We start from the raw sequence: 17925 nt of genomic DNA, 5'->3' as shown, positions 1-17925 counted from the left end.
AACTGAACACCAACTCTACGTCCAGGCTTCTAAACACCTTAGTGAACTGAACACCAGCTCTACATCCAAGCTTATAAACAACTTAGTGAACTGAACACCAGCTCTACATCCAAGCTTATAAACACCTTAGTGAACTGAACACCAGCTCTACATCCAGGCTTCTAAACGCCTTAACAAACTGAACACCAGCTCTACATCCAGGCTTCTAAACGCCTTAACAAACTGAGCACCAGTTCTACATCCAGGCTTCTAAACGCCTTAACACACTGAACACCAGCTCTACATCCAGGCTTCTAAACGCCTTAACACACTGAACACCAGCTCTACATCCAGGCTTCTAAACGCCTTAACACACTGAACACCAGCTCTACATCCAGGCTTCTAAACACCTTATTGAACTGAAGGCCTGTTAAATAATGTAATTTGTGTCAAATCAGACTACAGCTTTATTTCTGGTGTATGGATAGAGGACCTGATCTCTTAACCAATGATTGAGTCATAAACCTTCTCATCTGCTCAGTTCACAGAGAGATGTACGAAAGGACCCACACTCAAAAGCATGCCCATACACAATAAATACACACACACACACACACACACACAGATAAACATGTGACAATGGGAATTCTGAGAAGCCATGTTCAGATTCTTCTAGTTCAGGCATTCTTCCTTTTGATGACAATGCAATGTTACATTGGGGAAATTTCATCCAAACAACTTTGAGTTGAAAACCTTGGCCTGGCAGATGAATGACTGGGAAGTCTTTATGCATTACTTATGAGGCCTCTATGAATGCAATATGAAGCCCTTATAACCAGTCAATCCTTCTTTGTCTCTGGGTCCCGCCCCAACCATTTTAGGGAGCCAATCCATAAAGACCCTAGCCTCACCTCGACCTCTGTTATCGACACCTCCTTCACTGTCTTTATGTAATCACACTCCCTGCCTAATCACTATCCACTTTCTTGCCCTCTGTATTAATAAATGATGCTGACATGATTCCTGGACACAGTGTTGTTATGCAGGGTTATAAGCACAGTCAGTTTGCAAGTGATTGCATGCAGCGGGGAAAGTTGCGCCGTGAACTTAGGATGACTTCTGCTTTCTCTTCGTTTTCATTTTGAAGAGCGGCAGCTTCAAAGGCCTCGCTGATCAAAGGCGTCTGAGCAATGGCAGCGAGCAGTGAGCAGGCCGGGAGTAAAAAAAAAAAAAACAAGCTCCCCAATGTACAGTGTTCCGAGCATCGCACAGTACGCAACAACATCCAATACATTGAGCTGCCTCTTTCTATCTGTTCCTTTCTCTCTATTTCTTCCTTTCTCTCTAACTCCTTCTCTTTCTATATATTTTCCTCTCTATCTCTTCCTCTAACTCTTCCTCTCTCTATATATTTTCCTCTCTATCTCTTCCTCTCTCTCTAACTGTTCCTCTCTAGCTCATTCTCCCACTCTCTTCCTCTCTCTTTCTCTCTTCTTCTCTCTCTCTCTCCTCATTCCTCTCTTTCTGGCACACACACACATTTCCAACACACAGACTGTGTTCTGACATCTCAATTGAGGATTTTTTATTTATTTCCTTTTTTTCCACTGTGAACCACCAGGGAATAAGCCTGTGCATGTGTGTGTGCATGTGGTTATATCATTTTATTTTGACCCAGTTGAAAACATCACAGACCTGCTAATGCTATTTGTTCTGTGTACTTCGTCCCGATGGATCTTCAAAAAGACCCCGCTGAGGGTCTGGTTTGGAGGAACTGGATTCCAACTTGGGAATTTCGAGGATGTCTCAATCAAAGCTGTGCTGATGGAAGCTGACTGAAGCAGAACGGGTTACATCGTATGCTATTAACTCACTAATTTTCCAATTATACCCTGAAGCCTTGATAATTACAGGTTTAACTTTCCACTAAGTCCTGTAGTGCCTTGGTGTCATTTATGATTGCCTGGTGCCTCCAAAGCTGCACTATTGTTTGCTACATATCAGTCTTGCATCGCTAGTCGTTTAGGTCACGTTTAAATGAGGGGTGCAATATCTAACCAAACAGATCGTCAAGCTCTATATATGTATTAAATTACAGATGTTTAAAATGCTGCTTTACTCAAACGTTCTGGTTCCGGCCCAATCCATTGTATTCTGGGACTGGTCAGATGGTTTGGTTGTTTGGTTGTTTTAGAGGATAGTGGAGAAGTGTTGGATTCCTCGTTGTGGGGGGAACAGGATTGTCCCTGATAGTGGGACAGCTTTCATTCACTCAGAGGAGGCCCCAAAAGCCCTGGGAGTGGCAACGCACCGATGGCAAAATATTTTCTGTTCCAGGTGGATGACAAGTGATGTTTTTGTTGCTATGACCCTCTTTTGTCTCCATGAATTTACACCCATTGAGCTGAAAACTGACAAATACTGTGGATCCGTGGCTATCTGTACTATTTAGTCAGACCATTTGGCTATACTTTTAGAGTCAGTCCACTGAGCTATACCTTAGAGTCAGACACTTCTATAATATAGACTCAGTCACTGGTCTATACTATTGACTCTGTCCACCAGTCAGTAATATAAACTCTTGCCACTGGTCTTTACTATAAATTATGTTCCTATAGAATAAGGTTATCCCAGGCTATACAGGAGCTATTGGCTGTTGGCATGGTTTGACCTTAGCCGTTGGCATGGTTTGTCCTTAGCTGTTGGCATGGTTAGAACCAGGCTGTTGGCATGGTTTGACCTTAGCTGTTGGCATGGTTAGAACCAGGCTGTTGGCATGGATTGACCTTAGCTGTTGGCATTGTTTGACCTTAGCTGTTGGCATGGTTTGACCCTAGCTGTTGGCATGGTTTGACCTTAGCTGTTGGCATGGTTTGACCCTAGCTGTTGGCATGGTTAGAACTTAGCTGTTGGCATGATTTGACCCTAGCTGTTGGCATGGTTAGAACTTAGCTGTTGGCATGGTTTGAACCCAGCTGTTGGCATGGTTTGACCCTAATGGACATTGTTCAGGCTGTCTATGGGATGCCAAATGTTTTGTCTTTCTCTCCTTTTCTCAAATCCCCCCCTCAATCTTTCTTTTTTCATCCATTTACAGAAAAAAAATATCTTTCAATTTATAACACACACACAGACATGCAGGTCATTTAGGGTCATGTTACTCTACAATGCCACCACTTAGACAGTCAGGGAGACATAGTTTGTTTCCCTGCTCTTTTAATATGCAATTACAGCTTACTCTTCCTGTTTTAGATAATGGGCAAATCATTTAAAAACCCTCAGCCCAACCGGTTCCCATCCTCCTTGCCCTCTTAGGAATAGAATCTGATAACTCAGCTTGATTATTCCACTGTGCTCTACAGAGGTGAAAGCGTTAGACTGAGATCCAAATGACACCCTATTCCCTATATATCTAGAGCACTATTTGTGACCAATGCCCAAAGGCTGCCATTTGGGACACAGTCTTAATACTGCACCCAGCCATCCTCTCATTCACAATGTTTTGCATCAATAACATGTCATTAATATGCTAGATTGTTTTTCAGGGGACGGTTTTGCTCAAGTGAGCTTGGCTCTGTACAAAAAAAAAAACTTTAGCTGAGAGAGGACTGAAATTACTTCTGTAGTGTTGCGTGACTACACGCTTTTGCCAGAGGATTACCTGCCATGGAGAAAAGCCTCAGCTGAAATGGGAAGAATCCTTTAGCTTTACTGTACATTGCTGAACGCGCGCCATGTTCCTTTGCCACGGTGTGGAAATAAGATCCTCAGAAAAGGTGACCCTTCAGCAGTTCGGGGCCGGTCCTTACCAACATGTATGTGGAGCTTGCCCTAGGGAGACGCTCATCGTTCATGCCCGTATTCGGCTCAGTCTCCCCATTCACCTCATGCTGCCTGTTAGTAGCTGGGATGAGATTTGTGAAATCTGAGTCCTCATTTACGTTAGGGAGCCTCATCTCAGATTTCCCGGCCAGTTGGTGAAGAATCAATTTGCTCTGCTTGAGCGTCATTGTGTTTTTTGTGGCATACAGCAAATTATGCTGGAGAGCCTGGTGAAAATGTAGGTGGATTAGAACCGCTGCTCGTCATAAAATACTAAATCAGTGCATAGAATTTTAAGGCTTGACCACTTTCTCTTGTTCACTTTACGTTTGCAATTTTAAAGCTTAAAGCCTGCACATGTTTGAACAGTATATGTGGGTCACTCACAGTACACACATGTTTTTGTCATATTTGTACTACATACTACAGCTTGAGTCCTCAGAAGCGAGTTAACCTTAACAATGTAGAACAATTTTTTACTAGAAACATGATTTTCAGATCTTTGTCGACCACTGCTAGTTATTACTTAAGGCCAAATCATGAAAATAATAATCTTAGGTTCTGTTGAGACACAAACTGACACTTTTGCGTGTAACCGATAGATTCAGTAAACCTGGTTTCTTCAACACAGTGTAATGATTTTTTGTACCTATAGTTTGTTGTCTGGTTTTACCAGTTTCTCAATGAAGAGTGTTTTCTGTGCTGAACTATGTTTTGAGAAATTTGTTGTAGTTCCTGAGATCCTGAATCAGTCCCACAATCACTTCCCAAATTGGTTCCAGAATCCGTTTTAGAGATCCAGAACATTTACAGTATGTCATGTCTGTGAACCCTCTCCCTGTTAACCTCTAACTACAGCCCACGTTTCTTTAACCTTCTCTAACTGTAGCCTAAGTCTTTTTAACCTTCTGTTACTAGAGCCCAAGTTTATTTGACCTTCTCTAACTACAGCCCAAGTTTCTTTAACCTTCTCTAACTACAGCCCAAGTCTCTTTAACCTCTAACTACACACACCAGGAGTTACCTCATACAGTCAATCAATCAATCAATCAAATGTCTTTTATAAAGCCCTTTTTACATCAACAGTTGTCACAAAGATCTTTTACAAAACACCCAGTCTGAAACAACCGTACAGAAACTGACACTCTGATCGGTTGTATTGTAGTCCCTTCATACAGTAACTGACATTAAGCTTTCTGATTGGTTTACACTGTGTAGAGCGATTGGGTTAGTTCCTGACTGGTTCAGTTTGTTTCTGATGTTTATGCAGAAATAGGGAGCCGTAGCCAATTAATTGCTTTTGGGCAAGCTGCTCTTCGCTGTGAAAGGCAGGTGAGAATTCTAATGTCTTTGGCCTCTGGGAGGAAGGAGAACGGAGGAGGGAGGGAGGAGGAGGGAGGGAGGAGGAGGGGATGGGAGGAGTGGAAGAAAAGCTGGACTGATTCTAGAATGAGGAAATACAGGTGCATCAGATCTTCCACTGAACTGGGGGGGGGGGGGGGGGGGGTGAATTAATCAGCTACTGGGTCTTTTGACTGCTTTATCCTCCGTGTCTCCATTCCCCAGTTTGGTTCTCTATCCCTGACTGTTGTCCTATCTCTCTGAGGTTGTATACGTATGTAAATTCTGTTCCGTTTTTATCACTGTTTTATATTCACACAGTCATTCTGCCTCCATCTATCTCTACATTAAAGTTTACGGAGACAGTACAGTACATCCCAGCTGTGGAAAGATGCCCTGCACACACAGGCCGCTGAATTATTAAAGTATTTTCTGCTGTGGCCTGAAGATTCAGATTCAGTGCCTGACTCCAAAATGGCACCCTTTCCCTTATATAGTGCCCTCCTTTTAACCGGGTTTCTATGTGCCCTGTGGGGAACAGGCTGTAATTTGGGATGCACCGTTGTGTTTTTAATTGAAACGCTGCTGTACGTATCCCTGGGTTCAGACCTGCCGTACGTATCCCTGGGTTCAGACCTTCCATACGTATCAGTGGGTTCAGACCTGCCGTACGTATCACTGGGTTCAGACCCGCCGTACGTATCCCTGGGTTCAGACCCGCCGTACGTATCCCTGGGTTCAGACCCGCCGTACGTACCCCTGGGTTCAGACCCGCCGTACGTATCCCTGGGTTCAGACCCGCCGTACGTATCCCTGGTTTCAGACCCGCCGTACGTATCCCTGGGTTCAGACCCGCCGTACGTATCCCTGGGTTCAGACCTGCCATACGTATCCCTGGGTTCAGACCTGCCATACGTATCAGTGGGTTCAGACCCGCCGTACGTATCCCTGGTTTCAGACCTGCCATACGTATCCCTGGGTTCAGACCTGCCATACGTATCCCTGGGTTCAGACCTGCCGTACGTATCCCTGGGTTCAGACCTGCCGTACGTATCCCTGGGTTCAGACCCGCCGTACGTATCAGTGGGTTCAGACCTGCCGTACGTATCAGTGGGTTCAGACCTGCCATACGTATCCCTGGGTTCAGACCTGCCATACGTATCCCTGGGTTCAGACCTGCCGTACGTATCCCTGGGTTCAGACCTGCCGTACGTATCACTGGGTTCAGACCCGCCGTACGTATCAGTGGGTTCAGACCCGCCGTACGTATCAGTGGGTTCAGACCCGCCGTACGTATCAGTGGGTTCAGACCCGCCGTACGTATCAGTGGGTTCAGACCCGCCGTACGTATCAGTGGGTTCAGACCCGCCGTACGTATCAGTGGGTTCAGACCTGCCGTACGTATCAGTGGGTTCAGACCCGCCGTACGTATCAGTGGGTTCAGACCTGCCGTACGTATCAGTGGGTTCAGACCTGCCGTACGTATCAGTGGGTTCAGACCTGCCATACGTATCAGTGGGTTCAGACCCGCCGTACGTATCAGTGGGTTCAGACCTGCCGTACGTATCAGTGGGTTCAGACCTGCCATACGTATCAGTGGGTTCAGACCCGCCGTACGTATCAGTGGGTTCAGACCTGCCGTACGTATCAGTGGGTTCAGACCTGCCATACGTATCAGTGGGTTCAGACCCGCCGTACGTAACGCACATAGCGCACATGGAACACACACAGAAAACAGTTGGGACACGTGTTGGAACATGGGAAGCACCAATCTGATACTGGGATAGTTTTTCCATCAGGCTACAGTACTAAATGAGGCATTGGTGTCAGAGTGTAAAGAGACGATGCCACAAATCAGATGACAATGTTTCATGAACATGAGAGCTGTTGGTTTGCTCCCTACCTTCAGACTATGCTCAAACCCCACACTCCTAGCTGGGCTCTTGGTTCTGGGCTCTGGGTCATACATACCCCCCCTACTGGAGTGTTGTTCCTGCTCCACAAAGTCAAAACCCTTCTGTCTCCTGGCACCCAACTGGTGGCATCGGCTTCCTCTTGAGATTAGGACAGCAGAGTCCACGTTCAGAAAAATTTTCATGGAGTACCACCTTTTCATAGAGTACCACCTTTTCATAGAGTACCACCTTTTCATAGAGTACCTAAAATAGTTTCTGTATGTTGTCTTTTATGAACCTTGCTCTTGACGTTTATTATTTGTATGGTCTTTTATCAGGCACTGACCTTTGCCAATAACTTATTTATTATAATGCACTTACTACTAAACTGTGTGGTAGTTTCACCAAGCTCTCTTAAATGTTTGTACTTACCGTCTCCCTGGATAAGAGCATCTGCTAAATTACTAGAATATAAACACACTGTGGTTTAGTGTGGACTGTTAATGAGGAAGTCGGTGCCTTTGGACATATTCACAATTACTTTGGCAACTCAAAACCACTCCGTCTGTCAATCTTGTTTTCTTGTCCTTGTCCTCTTCTCCTCTCCTCACCTTCCACATATCTTCTCCCTCCTCTCTCCTTCTCGGGCCTTCTCCCTCCTCTCTCCTTCTTGGGCCTTCTCCCTCCTCTCTCCTTCTGTCCACCCTTCTCCCTCCTCTCTCCTTCTCGGGCCTTCTCCCTCCTCTCTCCTTCTCAGGCCTTCTCCAACCTCCCATCATCTATTTACGATGTGACAGTTGATTGAAACTGCACGGTCAATTGTAAATGAGCCTGTACCTGCATTAAAAAGCATACCCAATATCCTAACATTTGTGCCTCTAGAATGGAAAGCTAGCTTAGATCCGAAATTTAGATGGTGAAGTAGAAAGAGGAAGCAGAGGTTGGGAAGGGGAAGAGGAGCAGAAAAAGCAGATGTCAAAGGGGAAGAAATAACATGAAGAGGAGAGGGTAGGACTGTCAGAGCATTACCACACAATACTGGACTGTCAGATCATTACCACACAATACTGGACTGTCAGATCATTACCACACAATACTGGACTGTCAGATCATTACCACACAATACTGGACTGTCAGAGCATTACCACACAATACTGGACTGTCAGATCATTACCACACAATACTGGACTGTCGGAGCATTCCCACACAATACTGCACTGTCAGAGCATTACCACAAAATACTGGACTGTCAGATCATTACCACACAATACTGGACTGTCAGATCATTACCACACAATACTGGACTGTCAGAGCATTACCACACAATACTGGACTGTCAGATCATTACCACACAATACTGGACTGTCAGAGCATTACCACACAATACTGGACTGTCAGAGCATTACCACACAATACTGGACTGTCAGATCATTACCACACAATACTGGAATGTCAGAGCATTACCGCACAATACTGGACTGTCAGATAATTACCACACAATACTGGACTGTCAGAGCATTACCACACAATACTGGACTGTCAGAGCATTACCACTCAATACTGGACTGTCAGATCATTACCACAAAATACTGGACTGTCAGAGCATTACCACACAATACTGGACTGTCAGATCATTATCACACAATACTAGACTGTAAGAGCATTATGACAATACTGGACTGTCAGAGCATTACCACACTATACTGGACTGTCAGAGCATTACCACTCAATACTGGACTGTCAGAGCATTATCATACAATACTGGTCTGATCCTACACAACAAATACGTTCCCAATTAGCAATCTGGAATGGTTTAGTTTGAGTTCCAGAATGCCAAGGAACAACCAAGAAATACTCCCAATCCCAAATGTTGCCCTATATTCTTTCTAGTGAAATACTTTACACCAGATCTATAGGGACGAATGTTCCATTCGGGACGCTGCATGATTACATTTTGGATTGTTTCACTTTTTTGGTGTGTTTTTTATTTATTTTTGCAATGGTTTTCCTCCCTCTCCCCACTCTTCCAGATAAAGCATTTTTTGGCAGCTTCTTAGAGTATTAGGGAGTAGCACTATCATCACTCTGTTTCCTCTGCTGGGACAGGCAGGCAGAGGGGAGCAGTCTGAAATGCTTATTAGCATCTTCTGACAGGGAGTGAGGGTTGGGGAAACGGGCGGCTGGCAGGCATGCAGGTTGCGTTAGCACGCCCAGGTTAGTAGCGCTGACTTGACCCATTATGAGTGGATGGAAATGTTACAGAATTGTCTGTCTGTCTCTATGCTAATGATGTTTACCTGAAAGTAGGAAAACCTTTTTCTCCCACATTATGGCACACATTCACATACACACACACACACACACACACAAATACACATGCGCACACAAATACAGACACAGCAACAAAAGCAGAGTGCCACACAGCACCTATCTATCAACATGTTAAAGCAATTAATGAACAGTCCATTATGCAGTCTATTAGGTGTTTGTGTTAATGGCCTTGTCGTGATGGAACGCTTGACCTCTGAATGACCCCTGATTGAGGACAATCCACTAATCAGGGAAGGAAACAGGCGTTAAGAATGTAAATATATTGCTGCAGGAGATTGAAACCTGAATCATTCGTCTCTTTACTTCAAACCAGCATCAAACGGAATTTCGTATGTAATAAAAACAAAATAATGTCATCGCTTACACATGAACTGTTAGGGATGAAATAATCACGTTCAGGCAGAGGAGCTTTGATTGACTTTTAAAAGCTACAGAATCTCTTGTCTGGTTTCTGCTGGTCAGCAGCAGTATTTATAGTCAATGTTTTTCACATTATTTTGTTATATTGCTTTATGTAAGGGGTATCTTCATTGTGTTGAAACTGACACACAGAATTTAATTTAAATGACCTCTATGTAAGTAACCTATGTCGGCCAGCCTACCCATCCACTCAGCCCAGCCCAAATGCCACACCCAAAATGCCACACCCAAAATGCCACACCCAAAAGGGATTCTCCGACCTGACGTTGAGTAGACCGTTCTGATAGGTCTGAAAGATGATGTAATTGATGGATTTCATAGGTACAATGCCGCCCCGTTTTGAAGTCAGTCCCGGCAAATTAGCGCTGTTCACGCTGTAGGTGTGAAGCCATCAGAGTCCGGCTATTCTCTAGTCAGGCAAGATCTCCCCTACCAGAAAACACAATAAATTATAATAAATAAATCTTGTCCCTGAATGGGAAGGTTAGATGTAGGGTTTGTTTGTATTGTGTGTTTTTGGGTTAAGTGAGTCATCTTCCTGGAAACGAACAAAATACAAGTTTTCATTTTTGGGTAAACAAAGGTCTGTCTGACTCCAAAGGGAAAAGAAAGCTCCTTTAAATCCCTTAGTCTGGCCTTAGAGAACAAGACAGGGTGTGTATGTGTGTGCGTGTGTGTGTCTGTGTGTGTCTGGATGTGTGTGTGTGTGCCTGTTTGTGTGTGTATGTGTGTCCATGTGTTAGTGTATGTGTGTCTGGGTGTGTGTGTCTATGTGTGTGTGTCTGGGTGTGTGTCTGGATGTGTGTGTGTGTGCCTGTTTGTGTGTGTCTGTGTGTCTATGTGTGTGTCTGTTTGTGAGTGTAGGAGGATTGGCAGGCAGGTTGCTGAGCTCCAGATGTTGTTTCCAGACAGACCAGGCAGTGGTCTGTTGTAACTCTGGTTATTCAGGAATCAGAGATTTCAATATAGATCTTTTTTTGCCATGCAAAATGGAAATTGAACAAACTATTAGTCATTGCAACTTTCTCTATGTATCTCTTTTATCCCACTCTGTCTCTCTGTCTCCCTGTCTATCTCTCTGTCTCCCTGTCTGTCTCTCTGTCTCCCTGTCGGTCTCTCAGCATGCAGACCAGGGTTCTACAAGGCGTTTGCGGGGAACACCAAGTGTTCCAAGTGCCCCCCCCACAGTTCCAGTCACGACCAGGCTGGCACCATCTGCCACTGTGATAAAGGGTTTTACAGAGCAGCCAAAGACCCCTCCAGCATGGCGTGCACACGTAAGATACCTATCTCTGTCTATCATCTATATAACGTAAGATACCTATCTCTGTCTATCATCTATATAATGTAAGATACCTATCTCTGTCTATCATCTATATAACGTAAGATACCTATCTCTGTCTATCATCTATATAATGTAAGATACCTATCTCTGTCTATCATCTATATAACGTAAGATACCTATCTCTGTCTATCATCTATATAACGTAAGATACCTATCTCTGTCTATCATCTATATAACGTAAGATACCTATCTCTGTCTATCATCTATATAACGTAAGATACCTATCTCTGTCTATCATCTATATAATGTAAGAAACCTATCTCTGTCTATCATCTATATAACGTAAGATACCTATCTCTGTCTATCATCTATATAATGTAAGATACCTATCTCTGTCTATCATCTATATAATGTAAGATACCTATCTCTGTCTATCATCTATATAATGTAAGATTCCTATCTCTGTCTATCCTCTATATAATGTAAGATTCCTATCTCTGTCTATCATCTATATAATGTAAGATACCTATCTCTGTCTATCATCTATATAATGTTAAATACCTATCTCTGTCTATCATCTATATAATGTAAGATACCAATCTCTGTCTATCATCTATATAATGTAAAATACCTATCTCTGTCTATCTCCATTTCTATCACATAAGATATCTATCACTATCTCCATTTCTATCTAGTAAGATACCTATTTCTGTATATCTCCATTTATATCACATACGATACCTATCTCTGTCTATTTCCATCTCTATCACGTATTTCTATCTCTGTCTCTATCTTTTTATCTCTGTCTCTAGCTCTCTATCTCTGTCCCTCTATTTTTCTGTCTCTATCTCTCTGATATGTCTATGTCTCTATCTCTCTGATATGTCTGTCTCTATCTCTGTGATATGTCCATGTCTCTATCTCTCTGATATGTCTATGTCTCTATCTCTCTGATATGTCTGTCTCTATCTCTCTGATATGTCTATGTCTCTATCTCTCTGATATGTCTATGTCTCTATCTCTCTGATATGTCTATGTCTCTATCTCTCTGATATGTATGTCTCTATCTCTCTGATATGTCTGTCTCTATCTCTCTGATATGCCTATGTCTCTATCTCTCAGGTTAGGATTTGTTTTAGATTTAAGCATTAAGGGAAGTAGGTTGTTTAAAGGGAAGTGCTGTTGTATAGGAAAGGTAAACAACAATTTGTCACAAGTGTTGTCACACAAGTGTGTGTGTGTGTGTGTTGTCTATAGGTAGATTCACCCTTGTGGGGACAAAGATTCCTTGCCCACATCAACAAGGCAAACAGCTGGGTTGTGTGGTGGGAATGTATTTCTGTCTGTCTGTGGCTGATTCTGATGGGGTAGTGGATTGTATTTTGGCATCTTAAATTGAAACCTAATTGGAATCAGAAATGATGGGAGGAAGTGGCGGGAGTGAGGGACAAACACATTATTAGTTTCACTGCTTGGTCAGACAATCAGGAATAACATATTTTTCTGGTACAATGTCCATTCGCAAAATAGGTGAAAAGGCTTGTTATTATTTCTGTGAGTGTGTGTGTGGGTCCATACTTCTGTGAGTGTATGTATGTATGTGTGTGTGTGCTGGCACCTATACCTATTAGGCTTGAGATCACAGTATATTCTTATCGTCAAAGTTCATTGTGAAACGAACCAGTGTTCTTATATCTCAATTCCCCTTGAGGTCAGCAAGATAGTGGCCAATATTGATGGCAACCCTGGAGCAATTAGGGACCACGTGCCTTGCTCATGGGCAGATGGGCAAATCACCTTGCAGGCCCTGGGATGTAAAGACAGTGGTACTGTCTCAATTTAAGTCAGGTGTAACAAAATGTTTATAGAAGTCTTAATAAATAAAATACATTTAATGTATAATATGAATAAACCCCCTGCAAAATCCCTGCCACCTTGCCCCCCCCCTACTCTCACTCTCTCCCCCTCTCCCGTTCTCTCTCCTCTCTCTCCCCCCTCACCTCCTCTCCCTCTTCTCTCCTCTTTCTAGGCTCTCCATCGGCCCCTAGGAACCTGATCTCTCTCATCAACGAAACCGCTCTGTTCCTCACTTGGTCTGCTCCCAGTGACAGCGGTGGCCGGAAGGACCTCACCTACAACGTCCTGTGTCATCGCTGCAGTGGCGCCCCCGGGGGCGAGGAGGACTGCGAGCCGTGTGACGCCGACCTCCGCTTCGTCCCGCGGCCCCTGGGCATCACCGGAACCTCTGTGGCTGTCCTGGACTTTGCCAAGCATGTCAACTACACGTTCTATGTGGAGGCAGTGAATGGGGTGTCCAGTCTGGGTCAGGGCTCCAGGCCTCTGGCCAACATCACTGTCACCACGGACCAGGCCGGTGAGAACACACACGCGCCCACTGAACCAGACAAACCTGGGACTAGTTGACCAGGCGTAGGAACACTGCAGACTGAATCAGTGCAGGTGGTGACTGGGTGGTAATGAGAGCTCATTGGCCCACTAATCTGTTGGAATGAAGCAGAGCGTGAGACAGACGACAGGACTGTAGTCTAGTAGGAAGTCATATGAGTTTATTGGGCTGTCTCTGTGTCATCCCTGTCTCCGCTCTCTTCCTGTCTTTCTTCTACTCTCATCCTCTCTCTCTTCCTCTCTCTTGTCCTCTCTTTTTCATCCTCATGGCACTGTGTCTCAATCTTTCTGTCCCTTAAAAAGCTCAGCATATCTGTTCTTCTATTACACTGACTGGTTTTTGTCATCTGACTGATGGTAGATGGATGACTGGAAAGGTAATAGCTATAATCAAGTTGATCTTACAGGCTCTCCTGAAAAGACTGCAGATTATGACTCTGAGATTTGGTTCTCTAAGTCTTTTTGCTGACAGTTATTCTCAACAGCGCTTACTTTGCTGATGAGGACAGAAATTGAAACTGTCAAAATGCTGCTGTATCCAAAGCAAGAAGTCCCCACAAACTAGTGCTTCCTCCCAGCTGTGGGCTCAAGGCAACGCAAAGGGTTTGAATCCGGGACGTAAAGTTAATGTGAGTTATATTTGAGGTTCAGGGCAGAAAGTTAGTCTTTGTTACGAATACTTTTGAAGAGGTTGAGCCAGCTTTTTGCCGTGCTGTCTGTCTGTCTGTGAGTTAGCCTGAATGCAGTCTGCTTCTCTGTCCCTGACAGCGAGGGTCCCGTGATGAGGGGAGCTAGGAGCATGATTGATGTGTCGTTACAGCTGCAATATAATTGTTGATCACCGCGAGAGGCGTCCCTTCCCAAAATGGCGCCTAAATCCCTTTGTAGCACACTACTTTCAACAGGGAGCCTATGGGCATGGAGGGGCATTCGGGCCCCAGCCAGGATTGGAATTAGAATTCATCTGGGGTTTTATCCCGAACACATTAAGGAAGATTTGTTTTCTGCTTCAGACGACTCATCCTTTGCAAATTGCATATTAATGCCTCATTATGCTTTTAATTATGCTAATTTATTCAGACAGAATTCCTAATGAATTTCTCCTCCTCTGTTTGCGGCCCTGCCTGTCTAAACTTGATAAGTCGGGGTTTATCCCGTAGTTTAGCATGTGTTATCAATTACATATGAATATAAAAATACCGGTGTGTATAAATTATAGTGGGATGTAAATTCCTCATGTTTATATCAGAATTACGTACTCACCCGTGAGAAGGCAGCTAGAGCGCCAGGGTTTTGGTGCTCACTTTAAAGGCCATATTTAAAGACCGCAATCCACCAGATTAAAGGGGCAATCTGCAGTTGCCACATTGATTTTTTGACTTTGAGATGTGGAGAGAGAGAGAGACAGGAGGAGAAAGAGCAGGGGGAGACAGAGAAGTGAGAGCAGGGGAGAGACATGGAGTGGGGAGTGATGGAGAGAAGATTGTACAGTATGTGAGGGTTTTGTTATTATTTTGGTTGTGTCTGCCGTCTCTATGATCTAGCAACCCGCTGAGTTACGTCATCTTACAACCATGAATGCACCACTCCACTACTTTTGCTCAGTTATGTAGCTGACCTGATTTGTCAAAAGTGATACAGACTGTATGAGAGTATATATGAGTCTGTTTATGAGATAGACTGTATATGAGACAGACTGTATGAGACTGCATATGAGACAGACTGTATGAGACTTTATATGAGACAGACTGTATCAGACTGTATATGAGACAGACTGTATGAGACTGTTTATGAAACAGACTGCATATGAGACAGACTGTATGAGACTATATGAGACAGACTGTATGAGACTATATATGAGAAAGACTGTATGAGACTATATGAGACAGACTGTATGAGACTGCATATGAGACAGACTGTATGAGACTTTATATGAGACAGACTGTATGAGACTGTATATGAGACAGACTTTATGAGACTGTTTATGAGACAGATTGCATATGAGACAGACTGTATGAGACTATATGAGACAGACTGTATGAGACTATATGAGACAGACTGTATGAGACTGTATATGAGACAGACTCGGTATGAGACTGTATATGAGACAGACTGCATGAGACTATATGAGACAGACTGTATATGAGACAGACTGTATGTGACTGCATATGAAACAGACTGTATGAGACTATATGAGACAGACTGCATCAGACTGAATATGAGACAGACTGTATGAGACTATATGAGACTGACTGTATGAGACAGAGTGTATGAGACTATATGGGACAGACTGTATATGAGACAGACTGTATGTGACTGTTTATGAGACAGACTCTGTATGAGACTGTATATGAGACAGACTCTGTATGAGAGTCTATATGAGACAGACTCTGTATGAGAGTCTATATGAGACTTGGTGCTTATATAAGGTGCTTATATAAGTTTGCGCATGAAAGAGACAGAGAAATGGGAGAGACAGAGATGAAGAGAAAAAAACATGCCTTTATGTCTGTCTGTTTTCTGTCTTGCTGGCTGGCTGCTAGCTATCTGTCTGTCTGTCAGTAGTCTGTCTGTCTGGCTAGCAAGCTTGCTAGCTGACTGTCTGGCTGGGAGAGCTGTCAGTGTGTTTAGTAATGATGATGTTCTGATGCAGACGAGGAGGTTGTGTGGAGGAGATGAGGAGGCGTTGAGCAGTAGTTGAGGAAAGCAGGAGGCAAGGAGAGCAGGATGCAAGGAGAAAGGGAGGCGAGGACAGGAGGAGGCAAGACGAGGAGGGCTGACAGCTCCATTGTGACAATTCAATCCCAACCTCTGAGTAAAGTGATGGGAACAGCCGAGCAAGCTGTTTCTCAGCAGCCACCCTCCCTCAGGACAGAATATTTACATTAGAAATGTTCCTTCCCAGAACACCACCTGCCAGGCATTCTCACCCTGCTTCCATGCTCTGATCTCGCCAGTGTGTGCGTGTGCGTGTGTGTGTTTGTGTGTGTGCATTGTTTACTTGTGTGTGTCTGCGTGTCTGTGTGTGTTGCACAACATGCCATATCTGTACCCATAGCATCGGTTTGGGGACCCCATGCAGGCTGTAGAAAGCACACGCAGCACTTCCTGGAAAACAACAACATTTCTGTGACCATTATGAACCTTTGTCCAATTTCTGCTTAGGTGGGTTATTTATAAACGGGTTTCTACTGAGTTTTAATAGAAGAGAAATCACCAGGCAAAGTCAGTTCTATAGCAACAGGTGGACAATTAAAAATGCATCCCCAAATGGTTAATAAGCTAAATCAGATATGAAGCCACGGAAACAACAGCTCTCCTTCAAGGTCTGGGAGGAAAATCCTTGCCCTTTGACCCGAGCTGAACACTGGGTAAAGCCAATTAACACTTCCATCAACAGTCAGCTATACATAATATCTTCAGGGAATGTGTGGAGAGAACTAGAGAGAGGAGAGGAAAGGAGAGGAGAGGAAAAGGGAGGAGAGGAGAGGAAAGGAAAGGAGAGGAGAGGAAAGGGGAGGAGAGGAGAGGAGAGGAAAGGAGAGGAGAGTGGGAAAGAGTGGAGCGGCCATGGGTTCAAGCTGCCGAAGCCTAGCTGAAGATGTCTCAGTTTCTCCATATTGTCTCGCACAGAAACAGTCTGGAAGATTATTAACATGATCCAAACCTCTTCCATTGCTGTAAAGATTGAATTGCTCTGGAAGACAGGAGATACCCACATGCTAACAGCTAATTTCCATAGTTTTCTCTCACCTCCTCCTCTCTGTCTTCTCTCTCTCCTGTCTTCTGATGCCAGCCCGTTAAGGGAAACGTACATTGCCAAAAAGCATTTCAAATATAGAAGTATGTAAAACAACAAACATGAAATGAGAAGTAAGAAAAAAGCTCTGACACTGCACACAAAATGTTCAAAGACATTAAGGCATTTTCGAATGTCATTTTATTATCTTTGCAACGTGTAGTGACAATATACACATAGTCAAAGTGCCAATGACAAAGCAAAATAAAACAGACAAATAACGTGGGCACTGGTTGGTGTTTTCTCATGACAGTGGGTCATAAATCTCACTGCCCTGTTTGCGCACGGCTGTAATTCCCCCACTGGTCCGTGTGAACCCCGATAATGGGGGATGTGGACAATTACCTGCTAGTGTCAGATCCCATCACCCAACCTCAACCACCACACTCTGTCCACGCTACCCAGAACTAAAAATGCCTGGAATTAAACCCACTGCTACATCACAACTACGGTACCACCCGTGACACTGCTACATCACAACTACAGTACCACCCGTGACACTGCAACATCACAAATACGGTACCACCCGTGACACTGCAACATCACAACTAAGGTACCACCCGTGACACTGCAACATCACAACTAAGGTACCACCCGCGACACTGCAACATCACAACTAAGGTACCACCCGTGACACTGCAACATCA

At 44.1% G+C, this 17925-nt stretch overlaps 1 protein-coding gene across 4 annotated transcripts in view; it reads left to right on the top strand.

Moving 5' to 3' along the window:
- Window positions 1-17925, top strand: part of epha6 (eph receptor A6) — a 62676-nt gene that overhangs the window by 32738 nt on the left and 12013 nt on the right. For all 4 annotated transcript variants that reach the window (XR_003777801.2, XR_004575161.1, XR_004575160.1 and 1 more), the window contains exons 8-9: window positions 10910-11065; window positions 13103-13447. Coding sequence is in view for 1 of the 4 variants with exons in the window: in XM_029116789.2 (XP_028972622.2) it covers window positions 10910-11065; window positions 13103-13447 (501 nt within the window). In the remaining 3 variants the exon portion in view is untranslated. The remainder of the gene's footprint in view (window positions 1-10909; window positions 11066-13102; window positions 13448-17925) is intronic.

Source organism: Esox lucius, chromosome 22 (genome assembly GCF_011004845.1).
Source record: "Esox lucius isolate fEsoLuc1 chromosome 22, fEsoLuc1.pri, whole genome shotgun sequence".
Lineage (NCBI taxonomy): Eukaryota > Metazoa > Chordata > Actinopteri > Esociformes > Esocidae > Esox > Esox lucius.
The sequence above is the reverse complement of the archived record's forward strand: the minus strand, read 5'-3'. Positions and strand labels throughout refer to the sequence as shown.